Here is a 20,883-nt window from a genome sequence, read left to right as displayed (position 1 = left end):
GAGGGGACGTGCCGGGGCGAGGGCCCCTGGGCAACCGCTTCCCAGGCGGGAGGACCACATCGACGTCGCGGCTTCTGTGCAGCCGGCGCTCGGGGGCCGGGGCTGCCCGGCCCGGCCGGTTCTGCGGGCGCCCGGGAGGCCCCCGGGGAGCCCGCGAAGCCAGGCCGCTGCGAGGCGTTGATGAAGAAGGTGACCGAGGGTCGGGTCTCGGGAGGGGTGGGCCTCCCCAACAGCCTGTCATGGCGAGGCCCGGGCCCCGGGCGGAGCGGGGCTGCGGGAGAAGCGGCCTGTGCCCTCGAGGCGGTGCTTAGGCACGCGGTGCACCGTCGGGGTGGCCCGGCGGAGTCCGGGCCGGGGAGTGGCGCGGTGACAGCGCTCCTTGCGTGCAGCCAGAAATCGGCCCGAGAGGGAAGCTTTTGCTTTTTCCTTCCCGAAACCTGACAAAACGGTGTCGAGCCGGGATTTTTCGCCTGAGGTGATTCCACCTCTGCGCACGGTCAGGAAGTAGCGTTGGAGGTTTTCGGTAAAAGGATTCCATCCCCGTGGTTTCCTTTTCCTGTAGGGGAAAACTCTGAAGTGTGACAATATCCTTTTGGTTGTGCAGAGCCGTGCCCTTCGGTGTTCAGTATCGGGTCTTCCCGGTATTCGGCCAGACACATAGGCAAGTCTGTCGTGTTGTGGCCGGTGTGTGCCCCGCCTGGGTCCTGCCTGACCGTGGGTAGTTTTGGGGATAATAGGTCCCTGGGAGTAGGTTGCCACACGTTCTAGCCCGGAGAAAGGCCCTTTGGGGGATATTTCCAGGTTTTTAAAGGAACGATAGGTTGAGAAACGAGTCGTCGTAAGTCCTATGCAGTGAAGTCGTCTAAAAAGTTTGGGTGTTTGTCCTGTACGGTTTTATTCTTTGGCAGGGTTTTTTGTTTGTTCTTAACTAGCATTAGTTAAATTAGAATACTTTGCAAGACCAATTGCATCAGATGAAAACTGTTAACACATCCTTTTGTGACAGAATACGTGAGAGTGGTAGTAGGTGTTACCATGATTTTTTTACGATTTTTTCTCCTTTCCAGAACTTTCAGCGAGAGCCCCTTGCCCCTATTTCTGTATTTCACCAGTAGCCTGGATGCCTCGCCCTCTTTTCCCTTCTGAGCCCAAGCGTTTGCATTCTGAGTGGTTGTGTTGAGGATGTCAAACACAGTTCGGGCATAGTTTCAACACCTGTTGAGGAATCTAATATTCTTCTTTCTTGCTTTATCACAGGCACACATTTCTGACCGTTCTGGGGCTCATAATGTTGACACTACTCGGTTTACTGACTTAATTTTTGAGGGGACCTGTTTCTTGGGTTTGCAAACATTTTTGGAGTCCCCGAGTTCTGTCGCTGATATTTCCCACTGCTGCGGGTAACAAAGTTAACGCAAGGGCTTTATCAACGGTTATCAAGAATTTTCACACAGCCCCATCCTCTGCCCATTCTTGCCTTTGGATCTGGACACGTCTGGTGTCACTTTCACGAGTAGCTCCAGCCTGTTCCACGACACAGGCTCCTTTGTTGTCAGAGCATTTTTAATTCGTAAATCTCGTTGGCGGCACACACACACATCCCACCCCGAGAAGCAAGATTCCCAGAAACCCCGAGCTTATTATTCTTTACGTGTGTTTTAAAATAAGCAGGCGGACCGGCAGCCGCGGGCCACCATGGAGTCCCCTGTGCACGCAGGCGAGCCCGCGCCTCTCCCCTGGCGGGGTGGATCCGNAAAAGGTACGGGACCCTCCAGGGTGTGCCCCCGGGCCCTAGGGGGGGAGGGGGGCTGCAGAGGGACCCCCGCCCGCGTCCCCAAGCGCGCTACCGCGTACTTCGGCGGCACCGTGGAGGGGACGTGCCCCCTTTCTCCTCCGAAGAGGCTGTTGCTCTCGGTGCAGAAACTCCGGGAAGAGGCAGTAAGTATGCCTTCTGGGCACGCACGATGGGTTCTTGGAGGGGGTTTTCCTTTTGAAGGGGTGTCGGTGACTTACTCGGTGGGCTATTTTAAGCCGCGGACAATAGTTGGGAAAGGAAAGAGCAATGCTGCTGTATCTCCTTCCTGGACGAGAGCTGGCGCACCTACAACAAAAGAGGGGGCTTTTGAAACTCCTTTGAGGAGAAGCCAGAAGTGACCGATGGCAGGGTCTGACTTGGGCCCGCGGCTCCCTGTCTATAGTAGTGTGGGCGCAACAGTACTGAGGACGTGGAGCTGCAGCCCTTAGACTTGCCACCAGGGTTTCCCCGGGTGCCACGCAAAGGCTGTCCCCTAGGGCGGGAGGTAGCCAGAGCATCTGCCGCCTGGGGAGAGCAGGTAACGTCCGCGGTGTCCGCGGTGTCAGCCCTGCGCTCTGACCTGATGGCAGCGGTGCCGCTTTGCTAGGGCCCCTTCCAGAACCAGAGGAGAGCCGCGGTGCTGGCGCCACCGCTGACGTGTTCCTTCTCCGTTGTGAACTCCTTTTCTCCGCGTCTGAGCGTCTCTCCTTAGCCGCGCAGGAGAGCTGCTCTTACCATGCTTTTTGGTCGAGGCCCAATCTGCGGCACTGTTATGGATGGCAAATGGAACAGAGTTCCAGGGAGTTTCATAGGGAAGAGAGTCTTTTATTTAGTTCCTTGGGAAATGGTAATTTGAATTTGCTAGATAGCTCTGATCATTTTAAGAAGGGAAGATTTCAGAAACCAACAGAGAAAGACCCCGCTTTGGAGACCTGTGCCAGATGTGGGCGATTCGACTGAGCTCTGCCTCGTCCTCACCCGAGGAGGCCTCTGAAATCCTCCTGGTCTTACCTGTTTTAGTTTATTTTATTGGCAAAGGCTGGATTTAAGTCAACTTAGAGTTGTGAGCGTGCGATAATTTAATGTGTTTCAGAAATTAAACCATGGGTCACTCGCATTCACGTTGGTGTGAAAGTTGCCAGCCAATTAGGAAAAGGTTAATTTGCTGTATTTATTTTGCAAGTAGCTTTTTGGCTCCTAGTTACAGGTGTATCTAAGTCAGCACCTGGGATGCCTTCAGCGGTTTGTGGCTTTAGAAGCTCTCGCGGAGCACAGGGCTTTGCCAGATTCGCCCTCTGACCTTTTGTCTGCTTGTGTGACTCTTTGAATCCGCCAGAGAGAGACGCAGAACGGCAGCTGCTCACGTGAAGCGGGGTGGAGTGAAAGTCCTGGGTCACCCGTGAATGGCCGGCTGTGCCTGAGGCGGAGCGGCACCACGGGTGGCGGTATGCGGTTAGACTCTGGGCCGGCAGGCAGTGGAGGGGGGGGCTGGCTTTTGTTCGCACAGATGAGCGTGGCTCGGATGGACAGGGGCCCCTGGAGCAGCCTCCCAGCACGTCATCGGCACACGCGTGGCTCGGAGCAGTGACCACTTTATGCGAGGAAAATGGAAGTTTGGTAGGATTTGCGCCTGTCATGCCGTACGTGTGTTTGTACGTTAGCGAGTAGTTATTTCCTGGAGTAGACAGTGAGGTTCAACCCTAGCGGTGACTTTTATGAGAGGGGTAGGAAGCGGGTCTGCTTTGCCTCACAGACAAGGTGGAGCCTGGAGTTTCCTGCGGGGCCTGATCTCGGCTCCGCACTTCACTGTGCCCGGGACACCCGCCGCCTCATGTCTCGGGCGCCTCTGCTCGCTCAGCATGTCCATCAGCAGCCAGCAAAGGGCAGGGTGTGACCGTGTGCCCCGTGGCCTTCACGGACTTTTCGGAGAGGGGCATTGGTCTCACAGCCTGGGGAAGTCTCCACCTGCGGTGCTGAGCGCAGATCCATGAGGAATTGAACAGCCCTGGCATGTTTTAGGTTGTTTTCCTTCAAAACCACATTTCTGTTCGTCTGGTTGTCGGTGGGTCTCTGGCCGCTCGCTTGCAGACAGGCGTGTGCAGCTGGCGGTGAGCCGGGAGCAGTCCTGTGGGGGAGAGGAAGTCCGCCTTGCGCTGCTCCCACCCTGCCTCCCGCCGCTGTTTTCCTTCTTCCTAAGAGGACGCTCTTGTGTCGACGGCAGTGAGTTGTAACTTTTTCTAGTACAATTCTGCCTCTAGTTCTTTTTGAGCTTTGAAGGGCGGGATTTAGCCCCTCGGTGCCGGCCGTCTTGTATCTGTCATGTCAGTTTTTAGTGGGCGCAGAAAGTGAAGTTTGCTGTTTGAATAATGTGCTCCACCTTAGCGGAAGGTCAGCTGCGAGCCAGACACCGGCAGATGCGCTTGATGCCAACGCACACGTCCCTCCTGCCCCGCCACCACGGCCGGAGGGACCCAAGGATGCGTTTGAGACTGAAAGCCAGAGTTCACGTATCTGCAGGAACCTGGTCCAGGACGCAGAGCCCCCGAGGCCCTGCCCCGCCTTGGCCAGTTTGTGGTGCGGTAGTGCTGAGCAAACCGCTCTCTCCCTCGGAGCCTGGGTGTGATTGTGAGCAGGGTAAGGCCGGGGCCTGCTCCCTGCAGTGAGCATTGCCGCTAAGCCGCATTGTAGGTCGTCACAGATCCCTCGACCCTGTGTTACCGGAAATGTGGTCAGTTTTGAGGTTAGGGAGCTAAAGAGAGAGAGGCCGGACAGGTGGATGCGGGCAGGTGTCACCTGTTGGGAGGTGGTGACCGAGGCCCCAGGAACGCTCCCGAGCTGCTGCCTGCCCTGTCGGGGCAGTTGAGGTGGGTGCAGAGTACACTCTCGCCTTCCGCTGCTGCCCTGCCCCCTCCCCTGCTCCCCTGCCTGGGAGCAGCTGGGGACGAGCTCGTGGCAGGGGGAGGGGGGGATTGCTGACTCCACAGTTGGGCAGTGTCACCTGGGTCCTCTGTGTTCGTGCTCGGGACTCAATCCCTGGACAGAACTTATTTATGTTTCGCGTAAACTGCGGGCTGCTTGTAGCTTGCAGGTGTCTTCAGAAGACGTCACGTGAGCTGTGCCGCCCTGATGGGGCCAGCCTGTGCGAGATGAGTACTGTGCTGGGAAGAGGGCTGAGCCGGCGGTCAGGACGCCCGGCTTCTGCCCCTGGAGCTGCTGTGGGACACAGGGAAAGTCCCTTGATGCGCCCATACGTTAGGTTCCTTACTTTCAAAATGGGTTGGGTGAGGTAGTGGAGGAAGCCACCTCAGCCTTCATGTTAAGGGATAAAGGGGTCAGCTGGCAGCCTGGATTTGGGTCCTCTTTGCTTCAAGAGAGCATTCTGGAAGGTAGGTTTCCTGATGGCAGTGGAGCTCTGTATTTGTGAGCTCTGCCTGGCCCTTGCCTCTGGGGGAGCCCTGCACAGGGAGTGGTCAGGGCGCCCCTCCCCTGCGGGTGTGCCTGCCACTCGTGCACCCGCGGTTTGCTTTTCATCTGCTCTGGGGTCACTCGTGTTGTCCCTTCTCAGGCTCTTGGGCCAGGCCCCAGAAGGCCGGTTGAGACATGGCCACGCATACCCCAAATTCCCTGTCCTTCATACTGTCAGGGAGGAGGGGAAATGATGAGATTGTCACTGCTCACGGAGGCTTGTGTCCAGTGTGAGGCAGTAGGTGATGTTTAATAGAATCAGGTGCAGTGTTTGGGACGCCTGGGTGGCTCAGTCGTTTAAGCACTGACTTTGGCTCAGGTCATGATCTCATGGTTCGGGAGTTCTAGCCCCACTTCAGGCTCTCTGCTAACAGCTCGGAGCCTGCTTGGGATCTTCTGTCTTCCTCTCTCTCTAACCCTCCCCTGCTGGCTCTCTGTCTCTCAAAGCAAACAGATAAATTAAAAAAAAAAAAAAAGTTTTGACGATGACAGCGTGGAGCTCACCGTGGCCACCGTGGGCAGGAGCCAGGTGAACGGAGCGCCATGTGCCATGCTTGGCCTGTGGAAGGCCCCTGTCCCTCTACCGCAGACCCAGGCCACGAGGAAGCCTTCACGTGCCTGGAGATGCATGTGTATTGGCTGACGCTGGCACGTCTTCCTAGCTGGGGGTGGACCATGTGCAGGCAGGCCCGCCTCCCCACAGAGGGATGTCACTCAGCACCTCACAGTGTGGGCCCCTGTCCGTGTCTACGCTAACCGTCCTGACCTTTGGAAGGAAGCTCCCCAGACTCCAGGGGAGACCTGCAGGATAGTGAGTTGTTGAATCTTCTGTATCTTCCCTGCGTTAAGTCACCTGCGTTTGGTCTTAGAAGTAGGCATGCTCCCGAGTCCTAACTCCTGCCACGTACTAACTGTGTAACTTGGGCAAGTCCTCGAACCTGTCAGTTTCCTTTACCGGTCGCAGACTGAAGGGGAGGTGTCGAGGCCAAGTGCCCTCCATCCTCCAACCCATGGATTTTCCGGCTTGGTGTGCAGTAGCAGTGCAGGGGCAGCTGGGACGCGGGTGGCAGCCACCACGGTGTCGTGTGGCTCGGGAGGAGCGCCCCGGCTCTGGAGTAAGAGGCTTGGTTTTAGCTGCCCGGAGCCTTGGGGCTTTCGTGCTGTCAGAGTCTCAGTTTCTCCGTGTCTGAAACGTGGATAATAACTGCACACTGTGAAGACAGAAAGGGGCAGAGCATTCGAATATGCTTTAAAGGTGTTGTAGAAATCCACGCTTCCTTTCTTGTCCAAGCAGCCACGTGGTGCGCCCACCAGGCCACTGCCCCTGTACCTCAGTGAACCCATTCGGAAGGTGGGCATCTTTTCCCCGGTCCCGGTGGTGTGAGCGGCGTGGGTGACGGTGCTCCTGGGCTCCTGCAGAGAAGCCGGGGGAGGGGGGCATGCAGCAGGCAGACGGCCTCGCTCGTCAGGGTGGGGAGCGGCCCCCACGAAGGCAGAGCACGGCCATGCATCTGCATCCATCAAGTGCACGCTCTGGAGAACAGGCCGTGGCTGGGGTTGATTTGGAAACCAGGGAGGAGGCTGTGAAAGTTGTCTTCCTTGGGTGGTACAGAGCCGGCCTGGGAACGGGAGAGGCTGGGCAGCGCCCGGGCAGCTGGAAGACTGGGACACAGAAGCAGGTTGAGAGGGAAGGCGGGCTCTGTTCGGGAGGCACGGGCTTCTGTTCGGGCAGGGGCCCCTGACTTGCTCTCCTGCGGTGCCCCAGTTCTCGTCGAACATCTGCGTGTGATGCCCGGTGCCAGGCTTGGGCACAGAAGGGTCAGACCCCATTCCTGCCTTCACCCGCCTCGCTGCTGGGGTCCTCTCTTGTGCATCATTTTCCTCCAGGTTTCTTTTCTTTCCCCAGTTTATTTTTGAGAGAGAGAAGGCATGAGTAGGGGAGGGCAGAGAGAGGTAGAGAGACAATCCCAAGCCGACTCCACACCATTAGCATGGAGCCTGATGTGGGACCTGAACCCACGAACTGGGAGATCGTAACCTGAGCCGAAGCTGGATGCTCAAATCGACTGAGCCACCTGGGCACCCCTCCATCGAGGTTTCTTGGGTGCTGACTTCTCATCACATGGACTCTTGCTCACCCTCTGACTTTGGTCGTCTGCTTGCACTTGCTCCTAGCCCCGAGAAAGCCCCCATACCCACCGGGTCTGCTCGTCCCCCTGCGGCCACTCCTTCTCTGTCCTTGCCGGCTTCGGTCTCCCCCTTGAGGCATCGCTGTTGCCGTCGGAATGTTCCTGCACTGGTGATGGGGTCTCCTGGGGCCCTGGTGTCACGGCCTGCCACGGTGTCTCTGCTCCGCGCCTTGCTGATTTCTGCCTGAGCCATCCGCCCCAGCTGCAGTTCGGGGATGGGTCCGCCCAGCATGTCCCCTTTCGACACTGAATTTCTGTGGTTCTTTTATTTTTAATTTATTTCTGAGAGAGAGAGAGACCATGAGCAGGGGAGGGTCAAAGAGAGAGGGAGACACAGAATCAGAAGCAGCTCCAGCTCTGAGCTGGCTATCAGCACAGAGCCCGACACGGGGCTCGAACCTACGAACCATGAGATCGTGACCTGAGCCGAAGTCGGATGCTTAACTGACTGAGCCCCCCAGGCGCCCCTGAATTTCTGTGGTTCTGCATTACTTTTACAAAGCATTCTAGCTCTCGAATGATGGTGCGCTCTGTCCCTGAGGTTCCTTCCCGCTTGGAAGTGCTCCCGTCCGTTTGTCTTCAGGGTTCGCTCGACTTGTCTGCGATCTTCCTGGTGCTGTGATCGGGACCATTGCACGTGCTGGTGGGCCACTGCGGCGTCACTTGCAGAGAGCACGTGTAACTTGCTAGCACGTGCAGCCTCAGCGTGGGCCGGCGGAGCGGGCAGCCCAGGGGCACTTACGGGGCTGCTGGACAGGTGGCTCTTGTTGTGGAAAGAGTGAAGCGAGGATTTCATCAGAAGTCAGAAAAGGACCCTGGATCCCTTTGTTGTGGGTGGTGCAGCAGGACAGCAGCCCTTCCTCGGGTCACTGTGCCTGCGGAATTACAGGCTCCAGGATCAGTCACGGGCGCCTGGATTTCAGGGCATTGGTGACTGGCCTTGGCCTTGTGGGAGAAGCGCCTCCGGCGCTCCAGGAAGTGATGTGAAGCCAGGCATCCCGGCAGCTGTGCTCAAAGGTCGCCACCTGTCACCCCGGGGGATGTTGGGTTCATTTGTCAGGTCACGTCTCTGGTTTGGTTTGGTGAGGAATGGACCAAGTCAGATCTGTGTTGGGTGCACCCTTAGCCCCCTGGGTGGCAGGGAGGCCCCTGGGGGATGGTTCTGTGGTGGCCGTGGGAGCACAGGCCGCGCTGGGAAACCCTGACCGTGTCTTCTCCTCTAATGGTGTGCTTGGGCACTTCCTGTGCTGGTAGAAGGAGTTTGTGCTGTTCAGCATGGGGGCCACTAGCCATTTGTGGACATTGACCGCTAGAAGCGTGGCTGGTGTGAGCAAGGATCTGGGTTTTGTGTTTTATTGAATTTTAATTAATCCGTGTGCATAGGGCCTCACGTGGTAGCAGCGGTGACAAGTGGCGGTTTCTGGGGCGCAGCCTTGTTAGCTTCTGAAGTGCCTGAACTTTTCCACACTTTTCCCCCGAGGGGATCCACCCCTTCTGCGTAGCTGTGCGGTCTTTCTGCGCATGTGACCACGCATTCTGCTTTCTGGGAGCGGACTCGTGTGGGAAGCGCTCTTTATTTCGGCACCATGACGTGGAGCCCGTGGTGCGCTGTGTGGACAGTGTGGCTGGTACGTCGGTGCGGAGTGACCCGTCCGTCAGGCCACCCCTGCCCCACGCCTCGTGTTTCTCCAGCGGGGTGCCTCAGCACTTCCTGTGCTTTCCTGTGAGCCTCCGTGTCTTCGCCCTGTTCCAGTGGTGGATGCCTGTTGAGGGGGTGAGGAAGGCGTAGCCTCGGGGGGCGGGGCGCCTGAGCGAGCCGGAGGCTGCCTTCCTGGACAAGCTCATGACCATCTCACTGGGAAAGCTTTTGACCATATTCATCGTTTGTTTCGCCTTTGCTTTCCCAGCACTTTTGTTTTTACGGTCTTGTCTTACACCCGTCCCCAGCCGCTGAGGGTTTGAAGATTGCTCCCCCTTGGCGGTCCCGCAGGCCCCGGGGGAGGGTCCAGTTATCACAGGCATGTGCTGGGGCTCCCCTTCCCTTTGAGGAAGGAGCCAGATGGGCGGGAGCAGTGGGTTAGGTCATAAACGGGCGTTATCGGTGACTCTCGCCCCTTGCGGATTGCCTGCGTCCCCCAGGAGTGCGGAGCTGCCGCGCTTCCCCGTGCTCTTCCCGTGCGGCCCGGATCCCCGGGACTTGTCACCGATGCTGGCAGAGCACCTGCCAGGTTGTCCGCTCACTCTCGAATGTCAGATTTTGTTGGTTGAAATTGTTCAAGGAAAAGGACTCTTAAGGTGTTTTGAAGATTCTTTTAAAGGCATCACATGATTTTCATTGTGAAGCATGGATTCTAAGAGAAGGTGGTATTTCACACACACTTAAATGTTTTCTTGAGTTTGAATTTTAAGTTTTTTGTTTGGAAAGGCAACAATTACTTCATGCCAGACACATCTGGGAAAGTGAGACGCTGTGACACATGACGTGTGTGTTCAGGTCACGGGGCGAAGGGCGGTCTGCCTCCGGCAGGGACGCTGTCGTGCTCTCTCGGTGGGTCCACAGAAATGCTCTTCTTTTTCTGTCCCTAAAAACATTGGAGAGAGGCCAGGCCAGGATGAGGTCATCAGCGAACAGCCCCACTGGGCCAGCAGTGGGTCCCAGGTGCCTTCCCGCGTGGTGCCGGCGCCTGATGCGTGTGCCTGGGGCGTCCCTGAGCGCTGCAGCCTTTGGAACGGATCACACATAGTTCTTTCTCTCCAAGGAGCCGATGGTGGCGGATCGTCGTCTGGAAATGGGTCTGCGGCCGCCCCTGCCGCCCCTGCTGGGGGCTCCCGCTCCTCTTCCCGGAACTTGGGGTCCTCGGGCGGTGAGAAGGAAGAAGGCAAGAAGGCCCGGCGGCAGTGGGAGTCATGGAGCACCGAGGACAAGAACACCTTCTTCGAGGGGCTGTACGAGGTGAGCTCTGGGGCGGGACGGGGGGCCGGCACGGCCAGCCTCTCTCCTCTTCGTCCGTGTTTCCCTCTGTTCGCCTCTGCCTTGCCGGCCACGTGGCTGCCGGATCTACTAGCTCAGCAGCTCAGCGGGGAGCCCCTGGTGGGCTGCAGGCGAGGGTCCCCGAGGCCCAGGCCTCAGCCTCTGACCTCGGCTCTTCAGCCTCCCGATGTGCCCCGAAAAGCTGGTACGAGTGAGATGGTTGTTAGCAAGTGTCCCTGTTGGGTTCCTTCTCTTCCAAGACTCTCTCCATTGTCTCAGGAACATTCTTTCCTGAAGAGCCGTGTCCTGTCCCTGCGCCTTCCCTGTGCCGCTCAGTGGGCCGACTCGGGCGGGTTGGTCCCTGACGGGGAGGGACAGGGGACCCTCTTGCACACTAGTCAGAGCAGGCAGCTCCACCCTGAGAGAGGTCACAGCTGACCTGGGACAGAGTGGAAAGTCCTAAAAATAGAAGCCGCTCCTGATCCACTGCCCTAAGAGACTGCCTCACTCCCTGCCGGCCGTTTTCACTCCCCTGCTTTCCCAAGTATTTGCAACTGCAGTGGACATATTTTTTTTTAAATCTTTTTTTTAATGTTTATTTTATTTTGAGAGAGAGGAGGAGAGAGCATGTGTACCAGGTGGGGAGGGGCAGAGAGAGAGGGAGACACAGAATCTGAAGCAGCTCCAGGCTCCGAGCTGTCCGCACAGAGCCTGTTGTGGGGCTTGAAACCACGAACCGTGAGATCCTGACCTGATCTGAAGTCAGATGCTTATCTGACTGAGCCACCCAGGCCCCCCAGACATTCTTTTTTTATCAATATCGAACACCTTTTTGTGGTATGTTATAGTTCTTTTGCTCAGTGTATTGTTAACGCCTAGAAGTATTCTACTCCACGTGTGAACAAACTGGCTTGCGTGCTTGCTGCCTGTTTTCATACATAAAGTTTTACTGGAACACAGCCATGCCCGTTCACTTGTACATGGTTTCTGGCCGTTTTTGACTACAGTGACCAAATTGAGCAGGACAGCAGACGTGGAGTGGCCTGCAGCATCTCCGTGCGTACCCTCTAGCCAACCCTCACCCTGTTTAACTGTCCTTGTGATGCTGATTGTCGTGGTTCCTTCCCGACTCTGCGATAAATACTGCTGCAGTGAACATCTGCATGTTCCGTATTGTGGAAGCCTCGTTGGGACACCACGTCAGGGGTGGCTTACTCACTAGATGAGCCTTAGACCTTTAAGAGTGAAATCACGGGACTGACGGAAAACCTTCCCAAGCCAGGCAGACAGGGCTCATGGCCGACAGGCTTTGGGACTGATGCCCCAGAGTGTCCACGGAGAGATGAGAGACACGAGGAGCCAGAACCCCATGCCGATGTCAGAACATTCCTGTGGCTGCGCGTCTTCCTCCCGGGGGGCGGTGCTTCGGTTCTGCTGTCCCCGTTGGAGGAAGCTGGCGTGTCTGTGCCAAGGGACCCCATGGTCCAGGGAGGTCACAGAGTGTGTATCTGAGGCTCGCTCCAGTAGGTGCAGAGTCCTTCACGCGTCTCCAAGTGTGATCATCCCTCCCCTCGCACGGTTTCCGAGCCTGGTGCAGAGGCTTGTTTTGTGCACTCAGGTCCCCAGACTACGCCTCCCTAAAGTCGTGTGTTAGGTGTAGAAGACCGGGGAGCTGAGGACTGTCGTCCAATGTGTAGCTGACTATCACCTGAAACCTTAGCTGGTTTGGTGCAGCCCCACCTTCGTGGGGGGTGGGGCAGTGCAGCTCTGCAGGGATCTGGCTGCCGGGGCGCAGAACTCTGGCGGAAGATACACTCCTTGATTAAAAAGTGTGGGTTCGGTTCCCGGCCAGTGACCGGCCGTGCCTCTTTTTGGCCAGCTTTCTGGTTGTACGCTTCCCCCAGGTAGGTGTTTTGAGGGCTCCTGAGATACTCAATTAACCATAATAGTTGACTGTTCTGGGCACTCCAAGCTTTCCACAGCTGGGATTGTGCGTCCCACGTATGTGTGCGTGCGTGTGTGTGCGCATGAGAGGGAGCACATGAGAGCATGCCTCACTGCTGACCTGTGTGTGACATGGGCTCGGCGGGACTCCGGCGAGGGCTTGATGTAGGGCTGATGAGCAGGGGCGGGACAGAACAGCTTGGACGGGGGGGTGTGGGCTCCCGTGCAGGGAGTCATCGCAGCCTTGTTGACGCACACGGGACACAGCTGTGCCTCCGGCGGTGCAGACCGAGCTCGGAGCGCAGAACGGCGTGGGGACTGAGCCGCTGTCATGACCGACAGGGATGGCAAGGGGCAGTCTCAAGCCTGGCCGATGCACCGACTCCAGTGATGGCATGGAGCCTTGGCCACCCCCGCCACCCTCCCCTCTTGGGACAGTTCCTGAAGGACTCAGATGGTTCGGGCCTGTCCCAGACTCTTCCTGAGGCCGTGCCTCCTGGGGTCAGTTCCCGCCGTGCCGTGGAGACCGAGAGGGCGCCTGCACCCGCTCCCCTGTAGCTCTGTCAGGCTGAGGGGGCCTGTGGGGGTGGGGCTCCCAGAGGAAGGCGATGGAGACTCTTTTCACGTTTTATCTGCTAGCTGCGCGCGAGGAGGGGAGGGGCAGAGAGAGAGGGGGACACAGAATCTGAGCAGGTTCCCAGCTCTGAGCTGTTAGCACAGAGCTCAGGACTCGAACTCACAAAACGCGAGATCATGACCGGAGCCGAAGTGGGACACTTACCTGACTAAGCCACCCAGGTGCCCAACCTGATGTTTAAACAGCGAACAGGGTCTTTTTTAAACTTTAATTTTTCATTTAAAAAAATGCTTATTTATTTATTTTGAGAGAGAGGAGAGCAAGCAGGGGAGGGGCAGAGGGCAGAGGGAGAGAGAGACTCCCAAGCAGGCTCCATGATGTCAGCACAGAGCGACGCAGGGCTCCATCCCATGAACCGTGAGATCGTGACCTGAGCCAAAATCCCGAGTCAGACGCTTAACCAACTGAGCCACCCAGACGCTTCCTAACTTTGCATTTTACAACAATTTCAGACCTGGAGGAAAAATTGCAGGAAGGGTACAACGAATTCCACGTGCCCTTTCCCGGCGTTCACGAAACGTCAGTGTGACCGGTACAGTGAGATGCCACCTGGTTACCGTAGCGTTTACTGACCTGCAGGTGTTAATTGGGTCTAGCTGGTGTTCCCACTGGTGTCCTTTCTGGATCGGGGGCGCACGTCGCACTAGTGGGCATGACTCCTGCGCCCTCCATCGGGAGCACTCCATTCCGGCTCCCAACAGCCGGCCGCTCGTGCAGACCTGTGGTCTGCGAGCTATGGAATGTCCCCAGGTCTGGGCTTCTCCGAGGTGTCCTGATGGCTAAGCGTACGTTTTGCCTTTTCACCGAGAATCCACAGGAGTGTGGGCTGTCCTGGGTGCGTCCTGTCCAGAGCGTGTGACGTGTTCCATCCTGTCCTGGTGGCGCGGCCCTCGATCACTGCGTTCGGGTGGCAGCTGCCAGGCCCTAGTCTTGTCTTTTTTTACTTCGGGACTGTATAAATAAATCTTGTTTTTCCTTCTTTCTTCCAGCGACTGTAGCAACTCTTGCCACTTTTTACCTGAAATGACTGTCATTACAGTGTTTTCCCAGGCACGATTTTCTGCCTGTGTTGTCCCACACTCATTAGTTGGAAATCCTGTGAGAAAAAGCTTTTCCCGCTCCCCTATTTAGGTACGAATTCACTAATATCTTTATATCTCTGTGGACTCAGGGATACGTAGGCTGGTCTGTCGGTCACAGTCTGTTGATGCCATTGTTGGTTTTGTTGCCGGAATTGTTGCAGATTTGGCTACTGGGAGCCTCTTCAGGCTGCCTCCTGGGTTGCACCCCCAGGCCCTGGGGTGCACAGCAAGATAGTCCAGCCTCACTCGGACTTTCCCTGCCCCTCTCTCCGAGAGGCCCTGGTTTCTCTTGGGATGTGGGATTTAGCAACCAGGATACGGGTGCTGGGGGTGCCTGGTGCTGCCGGCCTGCTGTGACCTCTGGGCGTCCCCACGACTCCTCACTGCCTCAGCTTCAATGGGGCGTCAGCAGCTCCTGATCCGTGCTGGTGGTGACCATGTTCTCTGGGGCATCAGTCCCAATCCGAAATCTCAGAAATACTCAGCTGGTGCATGAAGGTGTTGAAGGAAGGATGGCCCGTAGAGGCATTCAGAGCGTATTCTGTGGTTCTCGTAAGTGCTTGTATTTGCTGCCCCCATTTGAGCATGGGGTATGTGTTGTTTGACCAGAGCATTGAGGATAGTTCTGGATGGTTGATGTATTTTTTCTTTATTTTTTAATGTTTTTCTTAATTTTTTATTTATTTCTGAGAGAGAGAGACTGTGTGAGCAGGGGCGGGTCAGAGAGAGAGGGAGACAGAATCTGAAGCAGGCTCCAGGCTCTGAGCTGTCAGCACCGAGCCCTATGCCGCGCTCGAACCCAGGAACAATGAGATCATGACCTGAGCCGAAGTCGGATGCTTAACTGGCTGAGCTCCCAGGTGCCCCTGATGTATTGTTTTCAGAAGCCAGGTATACGGTGCTCTGGGATCCGCCGTCCTCATGTTCTGTGCTCCCCTGATTGTGTTCACGGCGCCATCTTCTTTCCTGGTTCAGGGGACTGGGCATCACGCCTTTCATCCGAGGGACGAGCATTGTGTGCTCCTGCCCCAGGGTCCTTGCCTCCTTGGCCCCCGTGCTATGATGGTTTTATCCCTGAGTTTCTGTTGCTGCTTTATCCATTATTCGAGTTAAATCCTAAGGTTGCATGCATGTCTTTGGGGTTTCAGAAAAAACAAACCCCCCCCCAAGGTTCTAGGGAGGCGAGCTTGAACTGAGGCCGTGAAGGCCATGCGCCTGACCGCCACGCCCTCCGTTGCCCTTTCTGCTTCCCCGGGGATGTCCATGCGGCACGGGAGGCTGCTTTGTAACCTCTGCGCCTTTAACGTGCGCTTCGCTTTCCAGCACGGGAAGGACTTTGAGGCCATCCAGAACAACATCGCCCTCAAGTACAAGAAGAAGGGCAAGCCCGCGAGCATGGTGAAGAACAAGGAGCAGGTCCGCCACTTCTACTACCGCACGTGGCACAAGATCACCAAGTACATTGACTTCGACAACGGTGAGGGTGCCAGGCTCCTGGGCGGGCGGGGGGCCCGGCGGCTGCTGGCAGGGGCTGGTTTCCAGCCAACCCGCCACACACCCCCTCTGGCGTTGTCTTCGCGCGGCCGAGCCGCCGGGGGTTTCCGTGCCTTGTGGTGCTGCGGCTGCTGGTGGCCTGGTGATCACCGGCCGGTTAGGCGGAATGTGCTCCTCATGCTCTGGGTGTGTGTCCCGCACCGGGCGGGGAGCTCACCACGGTGGATGAGGAGAGGCAGGCCACGGGTGCAGCCCGGCCTCTCCCCAGTGGTGGCTCCTTGGGCTGGGGGTCGGACAGGGCCTGGTGGGGGAGGGCTGGCTCTCCCGAGGCTCATGTCTGGGTTTGAAGCCGGGCTTCGGAAGCCCTGTCTTCAGTTCACACACCCGGATCGATGCCCAGTGTGGGTCTGACGTCCCACTCGGAGCAGCCACTGTGACCAGCCTCTCCGTCCCCACGTGTCATGCCAGCACTTGGTCGCTGATTCCACCCTTCTTGATGTTACTCTTCGCTTCCACAGCGTCACTCGTAGCTCCGTCCCTCCACACACCCGCATCTGCTGACTCCACTTGTTTCTGACCCTTCTGCGTAAACAGTATGAATCCTCACGTGGGCCGACCTTGATGGCTGTGGTCATTCCCACTTTGGGCCTTTGCCGTGAGCCTGTTGTGCTGGCCCTTGGGGACTCCCATGTTGCCACGTGGGCCCCACGTGTGGGCCGTTTGCCCGGCACATTTGGTGTGTACCTTAGCCCCATGGGAGCCAGCGTCGTCGGGGGTGACCCATCTGCCCCTCCTCCCTGGGTCCCCCGTGTGTCGGGATGCCGGCACCTGGGGTTCCTCCTCTGGCCTTAGAAAGGGTCATCCAAGGCATGTGTTTCTGTAAAAGGCCAGCTGGCAAACCTTATGGACTGTGGGGTTTAGAGTTGTTATCAGAGCTGCTGCGCTGCGCGCTCTCAGCTGCTGTGTAGACCACGCAAGGCAGATGTGTCCCCCAAACACTTCCTTCCCGAAAGGAGGCCACGGGCTGCATTTGGCCTGCGTTGGCCAACCCTTCCCTAGAGGAGTCCTTTCTCACTGCCACTGGCCAGTGTGGGCGCCTAAGCTCCAGACGGTCACGGTAGTCCCCTGACTCTGCCCCTTGAAGTTTTTTCCCCTTCGAATCTTTGTGGACACCTGCCACTCACCAGAGTCCTGCCGACTGTACCTCAGAGCTTTTGGTGTCTGTCCCCACCGCCTGGTCCCCGTGGTCCTGTTCTAGACCATCGCTGCTCTTCCCGGTTGGCCCTGCCCTTCCTGATTTGCACCTCACATCGCCATGTCCACAGCAGGGCCGTGTCTGCCGGGCCGGGCTCCGTCCCTGCCCCGCTGCGGCCTGAGCGCCGGCCCGCTCCCTGCGCGCTGAGGACGCCATCCGGAGGGCACACGGGAGAACCCGGGTTCGGACCGGAGACGCTTGCCCGAGCCCACTGGACGGCAAGTGGGGGAGCCGTCCCCCAGCCGAGCCAGCGCCCTCCCTCCACACGCCCCCGCCGTCTTCTTGACACAGCTGCTCACCCTCCCTCCCTCCTGTGTCGCTTTCAGGCCGCCTTTCCGGCCTCTGTGGGGTTTCTCTGGGTGCGCTCTGCTCAGCGACATTGCTGCAGACAAATACACTTCCTTCCTTTCAGACCAGCAGATCCTTCTAGTGTTTTTAAGTGATGTAGCATCCCTGTCCACACAGTACTCTCCTTTTTCAGGAATCCTTTCTTCGGGTAGACTCACACGACAGATGAAACAAGCCGCGTCTCCTCGTGGGTGTCTCGTCCTGCTTGTGGCACGTCTGCCTTCCCTCCAGGGCCCACGTGTGGTGCCCGGCCCTGCACGGCGTGTGGCCCTGCCGCTCTGCTGTCCGGCCAGCGGAGCGCTCGGGTTTCCTGCCGCGGGAGCGCCCTCCGGCCCTCGCGGGTGATGCGTGCATCTGGGTTTATGGCTCAAAGCCAGGGTACCGCCTGTGGGAGGACTACCCCCCCCAACCCAGTGCTCCCAGATGCGGGGACTCCCATCCAGCCCAGCGCCTCCACGGGGAGAGCAGATCACCAAGGGCTGGGCGGGCCCGGCGCCTTCTCCCGGCCTGCCCGTTCCTGTGCCCGGTGACCTCCCCCGTCAGCCAGCAGCCCTCTGGCCAGTACCGTGTTCGTTTGCTTTCGGCGTCCACGTGACCGGTAATGGAAGACTGTCTGCTAGCGGGTGTGTGGCGGCCAGTCAGCCACGTGTCATCGTTGACCAGGTTGTCCCCACGGTGTCTGTGTGTTCGATGGCCATGCTCGGCCCTGCCCGAGGGCGCCACTTGGGTCACTAGAGTATTTGGAAACATCAGCCCCGGTCCAGATCCTGTTGAGTCCAAGGCTTGGTGACACGTGGCCTCTTCACAGACCTCTTCCCTGCCGGCGGCAGCAGGAACGATTGTAGTTCATTGGCTCCTTGTGTCTCCTTTTTTTTTGTACTTCTAATTTTTCTGTTGCACATTCTGTTCTCTAGTGGCTTTCAGTCTTCCAAAATGGGGGGGGGTCTCAGTCCCCGGTATCTGGCCCCGGAAAGCCGTCTTCAGATGAGAAGGCTGCCGTGGGTGCGAGAGCAGGGTAGGGACAGGGAGGAGGTGACTCCACTGGCAAGCACACGGTCTTTCACCCCGCCCACACCGTGGCCAGAGCGGCCACTCTCGGGGACACCCGGGCCCCCAGGGCAGATGCAGTGCCACACACACTGGGCTGTTTCTCGTTTGGTTTTGAGAGGCACTAAGAGTTGAGGCACTTACTTTTCTGTAAGTATTTTTGTCACTTCCTCCCCCTGGATGGCCTCCTGAACCCCCTGGTCCCAGCAGGTATAACTCCTCTTCGGTTCTTTACCTGACTCTGGACCGAGGGGCGGACGAGCCACAGCTCTCGGGTCCCACTCCCACACCACGTGTTGATTCCACAGCGAGCCCCCCAGGGTTAGACCCAGCACACGTCCCTTCTGTACGGTGTGGCCCATGTCCCCGCCGTCCTTTACCTGATCTGTGTGCTTCTTGGGGTCTCAGGATGGCGGCCTCGCAAGAGGAGCCTTCCTTCTGTGGAGCTGGTGGCTCCACCTGGGGTTCGCGCTGATCCCAGGGGCTCCCCATGCCCGTGGAGGCCGCCTGCCCCTTGGTGGTGTACCCAGGCAGTCAGCTCAGGGCAGGCCCCGCACTGCCCAGCCACCTGCACCCCCAGCCCCTGGCAGCCACAGATCCGCTGTTCTGGACGCTTCCCACAGACAGGGTCCAATGGTACGTGGCCTTGCGCGTGTGGCCTCCTGACCGAGCATCGGGTTTTCTCGGCGCACCTGTGTCGTCGCAGGGGTTACAACCTTGTTCCCTTGCATGGCTGTCACCGCCTGTGTCAGTACGGCCCGTGCTCGTTCGTCCGCTGCCCAGGGGACCCTAAAGCGTGCTGAGTGGCAGTCCCTAGGGGAACGTAGCGAGGCCGTGGGTGTCGGTCATAAGAACCTCCGGAGTGGCTGAGTGGTGGTGTCTGCCATCTCCAGCTCCTCCCGGCCTCTGTGGGGTTGGGACCTTGGCTTTAGGCTGTTTACTCAAGGTCTTGTTTTCTCCTTGCTAGCGTATTTCAGGTTCCTTTCCTGGTGGCTTAGTCACACATGGGGGATGTTGGCACTTGGGAAAGGGGTCTCTGAGTGGAAGCTGGAGAGAGCAGTCGTGGGGGTGGTGGAACTGAGGTGCGCGGGTCACGGCTCTGCGAGGTGACTGCTGGGGCCACGTTCAGCTCCTGTGGGACTCGGATCACATGGAAGCACTGTGTCACCCTCAACCTCAGCGGGAGGTGGTCCAGGCGGGTGCCCACAACTGGGGCCTGCCCTCTTCATGTGCTGTGGGGCCAGCACGGCTCCAGGCAGCAGTTCTGCAGGAAAGAGGGGTGGACGCTTTCTGTCCTGAGTCTGTCTTCGGACATTTCCAGAGCTTCTGGAAGCCGCCTGCTCATATCAAAGGCCGGGGCCTCGTGGGCAGGCTGGGATGTGTGCCCTCTGCCCCGGATGCATTGCTTCCACACGAAGGGGGATTGCTCAGGAGCTGGGGGAGAGTGGGTGTCAGTACTTGGAATCGTAGGGGCCGCGGCTCCTCTCCCGCGTGGCCCTGGGCCCGGTGTGGGGGGCGTTGGTCAGCAGGCGGCTCCCCTGATCGTGGGGCTGCCGGCCTCACGCAGAGCTCGGGTGGATTGTGTGCGTGCGGAGAGAGATGGGGGACAGACTGAACGGTCACACCCCACCTCCCCTGCCTCTGTGGAAGCCGGCCACACCGACATCCCAGTTTCTTCTGGGGCCCACGGCGCTGCCTGGACGTCACTCGTCTTCTAGCTCCTTCCCGGTCTTCTCGTTTATCTCCTTACTTTGCAAATTTGAGAAGTGTCCCTGTGTTCCTGTGTGCTCTCCGCTCTGACTCCCCGGGGTTGGCGTCCCGCACGCCCCTCCCGTGCCGCGAGCTGGCCGACCCCGGCCTGGGCGTCCTCTCCTCTGACGCTGTGTCCATCCTTCATCTTTCAGTGTTCTCCCGCGGGCTGAAGAAGTCGTCCCAGGAGCTGTACGGTCTGATCTGCTACGGCGAGCTGCGCAAGAAGGTCGGGGGCTGTGAGTATGGGGCGCCAGGGGGTTCCCGCACGTGCTGCACCTGCTCCCCCCCAGGCCTGCTGTCCTGTCCTGTTGGGTCTTTGTGGCCAGGGTTCATTTCCTTGCAACCAGATTCTCGTTAGACGGATGGCTGCTCGGGCCTTCCTGGGCCACCGAGCGGTTAGCAACTGACCTCGCCTCCCCGTGAGACCTCCGATGAGAGGGGCATACTTGTCTCTGTGGGTGTCGCTGGCCTCCGTCACACGGGGAAGAGCACTTGCCATAGGGCCGCTCCTGAGGCCCAGAGGGGTGGCTGGGCGGGGGCGTGGAGGAAGCAGAGGGGCGGGGGGACGGGCGTTTACTGATTGCTCGCACATGCCAGCCTGGCCCTCCCCGCGTCCTCTGGTGGGCACTGCCCACGTCTCAGCCCATGTGCCCTTGGCCTGTCTGACTCTGCGTGACGCTGGCCTTGATCTCCTGTAAGCACCTTGCTCCCTAACCTCGGGCTGCTTACCGTCACCGCCCCCCGCCCCAGGCATAGCGGGATCCCCCGGGCTTGGACCTCAGTCGCTCTTCCTGCCACCCTGCGGCTCAGCTGACCCAGTGCTGCTGGTGCCTCGTCGGGCCCTCCCAGCCCAGCTGCGCGTCACACTCACATCCATTCTCCCACACGCGCACACGCACGTGCG

General features: G+C 58.5%; 1 protein-coding gene across 1 annotated transcript in view; it reads left to right on the top strand.

The window, feature by feature from the left end:
• Positions 1-9,035: 9,035 nt before the first annotated feature.
• CRAMP1 (cramped chromatin regulator 1) overlaps positions 9,036-20,883 on the top strand; it is a 43,614-nt gene continuing 31,766 nt past the window's right edge. The window contains exons 1-5 of the mRNA XM_077762792.1: positions 9,036-9,052; positions 9,589-9,677; positions 10,209-10,402; positions 15,407-15,560; positions 20,132-20,215. Coding sequence (XP_077618918.1) covers positions 9,036-9,052; positions 9,589-9,677; positions 10,209-10,402; positions 15,407-15,560; positions 20,132-20,215 — 538 coding nt within the window. The remainder of the gene's footprint in view (positions 9,053-9,588; positions 9,678-10,208; positions 10,403-15,406; positions 15,561-20,131; positions 20,216-20,883) is intronic.

The sequence above is a fragment of the Crocuta crocuta genome, unplaced genomic scaffold (genome assembly GCF_008692635.1).
Source record: "Crocuta crocuta isolate KB4526 unplaced genomic scaffold, BGI_CrCroc_1.0 scaffold234, whole genome shotgun sequence".
NCBI classification, from domain to species: Eukaryota; Metazoa; Chordata; class Mammalia; order Carnivora; family Hyaenidae; genus Crocuta; species Crocuta crocuta.
This window is presented reverse-complemented; position numbering and strand designations above follow the sequence as displayed.